We start from the raw sequence: 10302 nt of genomic DNA on the forward strand, positions 1-10302 counted from the left end.
GCACTGATCTTTTGTTCTTTCATGAAAGCATTATTGATAGTAAGAAATGTTTCCTCAGCAAATTATCTCAGATACACAGAGGCAGATGTGATTCCCTGTTCAGGAAATGAACCCAGAGATACAGAGGAGAGGCAGGCGTTAAGAGGAGCTGTTTTAAAGTATGCACACACACGCATATAAGAGCATATTATTAGGGCGTATACGCTACTTTATTAATACTGTTTTTTTTTTTTTTTTTTGCTTTAAAAGTGATGACACAACTAGCAGGCTATCTCCAGAGCAAACCAAGTTGGCAAACTCAGGTGAGCAAAAAGATTTTTACAGATGTTAGTTTAGTAAATGTTTAATGTAGTTAGTTTATACACACACACACACACACACACACACACACACACATCTACCAGTACAACAGTACACATATATACTATACTATACTGTCTATACTGTATGTATATACATAATAGTGCATGTGCTCTTTTGCATAAATCAAATGATTCATAATGCTGTACTATGTCTGCAGAAACTCCTACTACAAGCAATATAGAGTTTGACAACAATAGAAACACAACATCTCCAAGAACCTGTAAGAACAGCGAGTTAGAGATGTAAGTATACCTTAATGGGATAGTTTACCCAAAAATTACCCCATAATTTACTCACCCTCAAGCCATTGTATGTGTATATGACTTTCTTCTTTCAGACAAATCAAATCGGAGTTATATAAAAAAAATGTCTTGGCTCTTTCAAGCTTTATTATGGAAGTGAATGGGTGTTATTTTTCAATAGTCCAAAACACGTCAAATAAAGAGCATCCATCCATAATAAAAAGTGTCCCATTTTGTAATTTTTAAAATCAGAATACAAAGAAAGGATTTGTCCCTACTTCTGTTTAATTGTGACGTTAATGCACAATTTTTAATGCATTAATACGTCATAAAACGTTTGCTCATTACAAAACTGACATTACAAAGCTATTGAAATGGCAATTTTTTAATCAATCCTAATTGATATTTATTATATCCTAATCGAGCTGTGGTTTGTGATTTGTGCATGTATTCCAGACACTATTAGCTGTGATACTCAAATGCGAGATACATGTTAAGATTCAAGTGCCTCCACCCAATCTCCTTCGTCCTTCTCCTCTCCAACATCAATGTCATTTTCTTGGAAGAGATCTCTTCATGATCATGATACAGCTCTTCTTAAATCCTGTTGGGAAGTTTTAACTTTTGTTGTGTGCACTGGGAGATATTTTAATGCATTACTAATTGTGCAACTGAGATCAAGTTTGCACATAGAAGGGACACATGAGGAATTATATATGGCTGACCCATTCAATAGTCAAGAGTCACACAAATCAGTTCTTTCTCAGCGGGGCTACATTTTGGCAGGACCACTGAAATGTGTTTGACTTATGTTTTGGAATGAATCATTAATAAGCATGATTGATCCATTTTTGATCCGTTCTTTGTTTCGTTTAGCTTACCGGAGGACCCCTCCCTCTGTACGCTGGAGGTCCTGAAAACACGGATCAGAGATCTGGAGAAGCAGCTCACACGAGGGGACAGGTTCAAGTGTCTCATCTGCATGGTAAGCTTGACCGTGCATATTTATTCAAAAATGATTTTTTAAAATGTATTATTTAATGAAATGTATATTTTATATTCATATTAATATATATATATATATATATTAATTATGTAGACATTACTCTTCAAAAGTTTGGGGTTAGTAATATATTTTTTTATGTTATGGAAAGAAGTATCTAATGCTCTCCAAGTCTAAATTTATGTAATCAAAAATAGAGTAAAAACAGTAATATCATAAAATATTATTAGGCTTGCTATGGCTTGCTTAGTTGGTGATGCTTGACTGATTGCACAGACACTATTGGAAGAAAGCTGAACTGGTTGATGACTGAATCAACTAAATAAAGGTGTCTTATTATCATCAATGAAAACAGAAAAATACGTTTTTCTTATGCATGTAATTTTATTGTGTACATATACTTTTTCAGGACTCCTACACAGTACCTTTGACCTCCATCCAGTGCTGGCATGTCCACTGTGAGGAATGCTGGCTTCGCACCTTGGTGAGATGAACATGTATCATACTGTACTTAACAAAAGATTTCCTGCACAACCATGTGACTTCAACAAATTTTTGACTGTTAAATGATCTTGATCGGTCCCTCATTCCTGCAGGGAGCCAAGAAACTGTGTCCACAGTGCAACACTATCACCTCACCCGGGGACCTGAGACAAGTGTATTTGTGAAGAGTTACAGCTGTGCTGTCATCTGCCTGTTTGCACTCTACACAAACGGATCACTTTTACTGAGGAGAACCTTTCTGGGCTGATGCAAAACTTAGAGGACGTCTTGCCTAACAGAGTCATTGCCCAAAAGTTCCTTTCAGAATGCAACCCAGTTACATGAAGACCACTGTGTTCATTTCTTAATGAAATGGTAAAGTTTTAAAGTACAAATCTGCCGTAACAATATTGTAAGGACAGTAAAACTGATCACAAAATGTTTCTATGTATAAAATCTTGTTTTATAAAATATTAAGTTATTCTCATTGAGAAAGTTCTAAAGCAATCTGTCAAACAGTTTTGTGAATGTTTACACTGAAGAGCTATTTTCTAATTTGGATCTAGCAGTGCTTATATCTGAAATGGCAAGCAGTTAACTCCTAAATCATTTATAAACTGTTTTGTGTAGAATGTGAAAAAAAATTCATACTTATGTAACTGTAATTTAATATTGAATGGGATTCTTTAAATATGGTTTAAGATAAATGATCATTTCAGCTGTTACACAGGTGGTGTACCGTAGTGTAATTGTTCATATTAGGAATTTTTTGTTTCATTATCCCCTTATGCTTAGCATGCGTAAAATCTCAAAGACAGGAGACTGAATATGATGCATAGTTACAAAGCCATTCTCACAAGGTTTGTAGATTCAAAAAGTGATAATTTTATCAAACAGTTCACGCATAAATAAAAATAGGTTCAGCAACAGATATTCTGAGTTGAAGTAGTTCCCTGTATATTTTGGACTTTTTTTTGCTCTTCTGCTTCAACTTTTAAGATGCTGTGTAGATGTAATTGTCTACTTTCCTGTAATGAATTAATTAATGATTGACAGGTTATTGTATTGATATGTACTGTACAGCAGAGCTGCATCGAAGAACACGTGCTTCCCCTTCCTTAGCAGGTGGAATTGAATCTAAATGCAGGATATGGACGCTGAGGTTGATCTCTGCTTAGCCTTCACTCCTCTCCACTGCCAAGCAGAATAAAGGTCTGTTAACACTGAGTCACTCTATGACATTATGACTCAAGGAACTAAGCTCAGAACTAACAGAAAAGGAATTAAATTTCCTTTGTGGTATTTTAGCAATAGTTTTGTTACTCTAGTCAAGTTACTACAGGTAACTGAAAGATCATGAAGCACTTTTGATAGAACTAAAATAGAATGAAACATAAAACCAGCTTTGTTTTGTGATGATACATTTTGTACAGACCCATCTGTTTTTCTTTGAGAAAAAAATACAATAAAATCTAAAGTTGTTGTCTATCAAATGTCATTGTCAGCCTTAAAATAGTTTTCAGCACCATCACCATGCTCCAAATGTGAAGCTGGACCTATTTGGAAGTGCATTTATGCATTTTACTGACATTTTATCTAAAGCTACAGTACTTACATTGCATACATTTCATCAGTTGATGTACTGTATTCCCTGGGTATCAAACCTATGTCGCTGACATTACCTGTACCTCTATTGTTTGAGCTGAGAAAGTAGCAGGTACAATAAATAATCAGAATTTCCTCTTTCTTTTCAGTTTGTTTATTGCATCACAAGTATCTTTTAACACCACCTGGTTCGTTTCAGCCATTCTTACAGATGACTGTAATGAATGACCTGATAAAAGGATGTCTGAGGCTGGTGTCCTGACATATCTCTAATTAGCAGCACTATACCGACAATCGTCTGTGTGAATTTAGGTTAGCTTTGGATTAGCCTCGCCTTGTGTCTAATGTAAAAGGAAGGAACTGCTGCACTACTCTCACAGTGTATTTTACTCCTAAATGTGATCAAAAATTTTATGTACACTTCCAGCCCCAGCAACCCTAATTAAATTATTTTTTTTGGACAATTTGCAAGGGATATCATAGCAGACCAAACTTTTTGGACACTCTGTGGAGACTTTTTGAGACAAATTTGAAACTTTAATTGACAAAATTATTATTGTTTGATTCGGATCTGTGAATCTATTTGTTAATTTCGCAGAGCCTTTAAATAACATTTTTAAATAACATTTGTCTCCCAAATACATCTTTAAATAACATTTTTATCTGACTATGAATAATAATATCAATAATATCATTTTAATAATTATTATTTAGCACATTGTATCTTAGTATTTTATATAGGTATCAGTACTCAAATTTGATAGTGAATTTTAGTTTAGTAAAACTCCATATTGCTTGAAAATATATGCATATAGAGTTTTGTAGCATAGTTTGAGTATTATTTATAATTGACAAAAATATTATATAATTAGAGTTTTGCCCTATTTAGATGATTTACAATGCATTTCAGGATAGACTGGGGCTAGTTGTCTCACATCTGAGTTATATGCTGTAGGTATATATATGTAAACGGTATATAGTTATAGTTATTTAGCTTATAGATATATATTTAGTTATATATTGAACATTTTTCGGGCCGGGAGTTAATATGGACACATAAGTCTAGACTACAAAAAGCTTTTGAACATTTTCACCAATACTTCTCAAGAAAAATAATTGATTATGGCTTTTCAAAATTTGATTATGATTAGTAACTACTTATCTCCGTCATAACAACAGATACACGCAACCAGCAATTTGATTGGCTGAGTAAACAGAGGAGGTGGTAATTGTCACTGGCAGTAAGCTGTGTCATTGAGTTAGAAACACACACTCACTTCACCATCTAACCTGCACAGACAAGGTAAGAGCTGTCTTTGATTTTTTTTTTCTGGTGTTCAAAAATTATAGGTCAAATTTATGGTTTATTGTCATGTTGGAACTAGGCAAGACTGTCTCATGATAAGAAGGTTTTGTTATTAAACATAGATGAAATGTGGTCAATCTAAAAAGAATAATGGACACATATTTGCACACATTAAATATTGTTTTTATTTTGTTATTTTTAATCATCATCTAAAGACAATCTTGAGATAGAAAAACTGGAACATTCAGGAGCCATCAGGGATATTTGATCAAATAAACAGAAAACAGTCTGTACAACTGTAACTGCAACTGTAGTTTTTTTCCCTGATCAGATTGTGTGTCAAGTTGGTTGGTCTTGTCTCCAGCATAGTCCCTAAAAAAATGAACCAAACATGATTCCAGAGAGACATTGTAGAAAACATTAAGATAGGCATCAGGTCACTGGGCCTCTGTCATTTGGCTTACATGCTGGGTAATCCTCTTCACCGTCCTCACCTGACTTCATTAAGATATTTCCATGGCACTTTACATGAACATGTAAATCCTTTGCTGTCATGTAAATCATGTAAATGCTTTGCTAAATTGCATTACTGTGAAAAAGACTCTTCAATAAATTTTATTTATAAAACTTAACAGAATATTTTTTTATATGTTCTGAGCCATTTGGATCAACACATTAAAGTTACTTTGACAAAAATAAATGTATAATACTAATAAAAAATAAATACAGTTTCTTAGTCAGGAAATAGGTGCCCTGTTCATTATTACAAGACCCAGTCCACAGACCTCAAAAAAAAAATCACTAATCACCCAGTGGATCAGTGGATTAGTTCCTGAGCTTCTCTCTTGGAGAGACGCAGGCATGCAACGGGCTCAAGTGTCTGTCCATGTCAGCTCCTCTAGTTTATAGCTCTCTCTCTCTCAGCTGGGCACCAAGACCAAAGCCACCTACTTGACCTAATCCATGTTCAATATGGAAGGTTTATCAAAATAGTATGATGTAGCTCTAAATCTAAATCTCTCTTGTATTATTATGGTTTCATGGTCTCGTCCTCATTGCAAGTGAACCTGTTTAATGTGTAGTCTATTTTACATTTTCTTTTAAATTGTTTGTGTTCTTGATATTGAAGTCATATCACGCAAGCTAGTTGGCTGGTAATGTAGAGACAGATGGATTTCTGCCAAAATACACTAAAGTTTGATTGACATCAAAAGATATGGGAAGCATTTCACCTGCTTTCTAAAAGTTGAAATGTTTTTTTTTATTTTGCTGTCCTAGCTGCATTTAATTACACTACCTTTTATTCAGAAAGGATGCATTAAATTGAACAAATGTGACATATTACAATTAATTAATTACTGTTCTTGTGAACTTTTATTCATCAAAGAATCCTGAAAAAAAAATCCATACAGATATTAATCAGCATAATGGTGTTCACCATTCATGATAATTACAATATATATTAAATTATCAAAATATTTCAAAATATTACTGTTTTTACTATACATTTAAAACATTTCCCAGCTACCTACAACCCTATTAGAACAGACCTGCAACTCATTAAAAATAAGTGTTGCATTGGTTTGTGGATTTATTCACCAAAAAAACTTAAACATCTCACATACACTTTAAGAAAACAAATGCACCTGTTTTGTTTGTCTCAGGGAAATGTCAGGACCCAGGCCTGTAGTTCTGAGTGGCCCATCAGGAGCTGGGAAAAGTACCCTGTTGAAGAGACTCATGAAAGAATATGAAGGGGTTTTTGGATTCAGCGTCTCCCGTATGTAGCATTACAGACAAATACAAGACACAAGACAAGCAACCAAATGCCAGGAATGCTGTATGAATAGTTTGATCTCTTTCCTTCTGCAGACACCACCAGAAATCCTCGGCCAGGAGAGGAAAATGGAAAAGGTAGGGCAGAATGTCCCACTTCAAAATAATTAAGAGGCTTGCTTTATCAGCAAAGCAAATGATGTTAGATACGAGTTTAGAAATATACTAAAAAACTAAGGTAAAAAAAAGAAAAGAAAACAAGCAAGTGGAGCATTGAAAAAAGGCTTTTCCACCTCCCATTATGTTTGAAAGCCCCTCCACCATACCTGTCCATAACTTTCTTCTTTGCTGCTTCTTACTCCCAAGTGAACTGTTAAGATTCATTTCAACACATTTCACAGGGGTAAATTTCTCTTTTTATTCCCCAATGTGCCTTGTTGTTTTCTCTATAGGGCTGAATTGTCTCCCAATGCTTCTGGGGGCTACATTACTTCCTGTAGCAGACGTCCTGTCCTCTGAGACATCTAAAGGTGTAGATTTGGTTTCCATTATTGGTTGTTACTGATTATTGGCAAATCTAATGTGACGAGAGAGTAATGGGGGTTACTTTCATCTTTCTAAAATGTAAAACATTGTAAGCGAATTACATTTCAGGCCAAAATGACAAAGATATGATTGTGGACATCACATGTTCTCTCTGACATGAATGCCAGTGTGCACTTTGGAGTAAAAAGCCTTTGAAAATAGCCCCCCGTGATCCCTAGGTTTTCCATGTGATGTGAACTCTTGCAATCACTTCCCCACCACAGCACAGATACTCAGAGACGAAATCATTAACATCACAATTTATTTGGGGGAAATTTGATGAACAATCTTAAGCAGTTTCCTAAACAAGGGTAAAAATAAGCATCAGTATGTCGCAGATTAATGAATTCTGCACATTTTTACACAAATTCAAAAACTAAAAAACAACAGTTGAAACAACAACAACAACAAAAAAAAACTATGGAAAGAAATACAGGTTTATTTGAGACATTTAAGGTGGAACGGGAAATACTGCATCTAAAATTCTGTGTAACTAGCCTATAAACAGCCATTGCTAATTTCATTGTTTTGTAATCCTTATTATGTTTTCCCACAGACAAATGTTGTTATGCTAATGGGAGTCTCCATTGCAGTGCTGACATGGATGATGTCAGTGTTTGCCCTCCTGTAGTTGTAAATTGTTTGTCTTGTGTTGCCTGCAGAACCATTCCGTCCCTCTTTAGATCCCCTCTGGTGTGCTGTTTGTGGAGTTAAACCATCAGAATGGTATGAATCCAGCAACACGCAGTGCTGGAGCTTTCTCACTGCCTTTACGAAAATGACTGTTTTTTTGTGATATTATTAAAGTATTTTATGTGCGAACGCAGCTATTTTTGTATTTTAGAAGTTCACACGATTCGTATCATTTAGTTAGATCAACCGTTCGTGCAGAGATTCTGAAATAAACATTTGGCGCCCCCTGCTGAGCAGAAAGAATTTAGAAATGTCACAAAGTTAATAAAAAAAAAAAAAAAAAAAAAAAAAAAAAAATATATATATATATATATATATATATATATCAATAATATCAATCATTATTATTATTATTATTATTTTTTTTTTTTACAGATCTTGCTTTTGATATTTTCTGTTTACCTGATTCAAATAATCACCCTTTCAGATCAATTGATGACAATAGCTTACAATATTTCCTTGTTAACAGTCACAGTTGTCAACAGTTGTTTGGTTTTATGATTCATTTTTATTTATTTCCATCCCCAATCCAGATTACCACTTTGTCACCAGAGAGAAGATGCAAGATGGAATCGATAAGGGTGAATTCATTGAGAATGCAGAGTTTTCTGGGAACATGTATGGAACCAGGTACATTTTATTTGTAAATTGACACCTGGTTTCTGATTATCCTCTTAATTCAGCAGAGAGGTACTTCAATGCTATTTCTTTGTCTTCATGCCAATGCCCAACAGTAATCATTTTGAAATGGCTGAGATTGTCCATAAGTGTATAGCCTAGTTAATAACCAAAATTTTTTTTAAATGTTATTGCTCATTAAATTTACTGTCACTTGCAGCAAATCATCCATAGAAGACGTTCAGGCACAAAATCTCATCTGCATCTTGGATGTTGACATACAAGGAGTGAAAAACATTAAAAAGACTGATCTGAACCCCATATATATCTCCATCCAACCTCCTTCAATTGAGTTACTGGTAAGTTAATAGAAATATTTTCAGATATATAGCATTTAAATTGTGATAAAATACAGAAAGGTGGTTTATTTTCCTACAGGAAAAGCGTCTGAGAGACAGACAAACAGAGACAGAGGACAGTCTACAGAAGCGTTTGGAGGCAGCGAGGATTGACATGGAACTCAGTAAGTGACATTTACAGTAAATTGTTTGTGCTTTGGAGAAAACCTTTATTCCCTTGCCATTTTCTCCTCTGTAGGTAAGGAACCTGGGGTTTTTGATATTGTAATCATTAATGATGACCTGGAAGAAGCCTATGAGAAACTCAAAAGTGTTCTTATTGAGGTAAAACTATTTTATCTCTGTAAAAAGATTGCATACTTTTTATTAATTTCATAAATAAATAAATAAATAACACTGAGTTTTTGTTTTTTTTTTCAACAGGAAATTGAGAAAGTGCAAGATGCCAAAAATTAGGAAAGGATAAATAGCACTTTTGACCTTTCTGCCCGACAACACAAGACATGAAGCCTTTTTTCCAGCCTTGTACGGTGCAATCATGATGTTGGTTCTCATGTCAGACTTAAATGGGTAATCAAGACAGGTGTTATGTTCAATGGAGTGTGCTATAGGGCGTTTCTCTGTGGGTGAGAGAAAATCTATGCATTTATGTAAAAAATATTTCAATCTCAGTTAAAGACTCATCTCTATTAACCCTTTCCAGCAACAGGTTTGAACCTTATATTATGAAGGGAGAAAACTAACAAAAACGCTTTCAGTTAGCTATTACTGATGACAATAGCTTATCATCAGCATATTATTTCTATAGTAGAGAACTTATTGTTTTTAATATGTATGATCTTTGTAGAGGACTAAGCTATAGGCTACAGCTCGTTTGATTCTCAGGTAGCCTTCAACAGGTTTGAATGTATCCACCTGAATGGGTTGCACCTTCATGTTGCTAAATTTGTGTCGAATATAAAATTGTCATTCTGGGTTAGCTGAAATAAAATAAAATGAAACTACAGCAACAGTCATGCTTTTCTTCATTATCTTTTTTTCTATATCTGTTTCCTCTTTTAATGTTAAAGTGAAGTGAAATAAGGTTAATAATCTCCTAATTGATTCACACCAAACACACCGTAAGCGTCAGTAACCATGGCAACTACAAACCGGCGGAAGTGAGGATGAGAAACTTGCCTGTAAACAGTTTATTTACAAACCAAAGCATGTGTGATATATCATGTGTGATATGCCTTGAACATATCAAATATGATAGAGATTGTAAAA

General features: G+C 34.4%; 2 protein-coding genes across 4 annotated transcripts in view; both read left to right on the forward strand.

The window, feature by feature from the left end:
- LOC132115219 (E3 ubiquitin-protein ligase RNF220-like) overlaps positions 1–3791 on the forward strand; it is a 40759-nt gene extending 36968 nt beyond the window's left edge. For both annotated transcript variants that reach the window (XM_059523607.1, XM_059523608.1), the window contains 6 exons: positions 72–158; positions 250–302; positions 521–605; positions 1482–1590; positions 2018–2092; positions 2205–3791. In XM_059523607.1, coding sequence (XP_059379590.1) covers positions 72–158; positions 250–302; positions 521–605; positions 1482–1590; positions 2018–2092; positions 2205–2276 — 481 coding nt within the window. In that variant the 3' untranslated portion in view covers positions 2277–3791. The remainder of the gene's footprint in view (positions 1–71; positions 159–249; positions 303–520; positions 606–1481; positions 1591–2017; positions 2093–2204) is intronic.
- A 1170-nt stretch (positions 3792–4961) lies between these two features.
- On the forward strand, positions 4962–10043 carry LOC132115220 (guanylate kinase-like). 2 transcript variants are annotated; one of them, XM_059523609.1, is made up of 9 exons: positions 4962–4999; positions 6667–6782; positions 6875–6916; positions 7231–7308; positions 8590–8686; positions 8895–9033; positions 9113–9197; positions 9272–9357; positions 9457–10043. In XM_059523609.1, the coding sequence occupies exons 2-9, from the start codon at positions 6671–6673 to the stop codon at positions 9487–9489; spliced, it is 672 nt and encodes a 223-aa protein (XP_059379592.1). In that variant the 5' UTR covers positions 4962–4999; positions 6667–6670; the 3' UTR covers positions 9490–10043. The 2 variants fall into 2 exon arrangements, with proteins under 2 accessions (XP_059379592.1, XP_059379593.1); XM_059523610.1 differs by lacking the exon at positions 7231–7308.
- Positions 10044–10302: the final 259 nt, after the last annotated feature.

This window comes from Carassius carassius, chromosome 34, assembly GCF_963082965.1.
Source record: "Carassius carassius chromosome 34, fCarCar2.1, whole genome shotgun sequence".
NCBI lineage: Eukaryota > Metazoa > Chordata > Actinopteri > Cypriniformes > Cyprinidae > Carassius > Carassius carassius.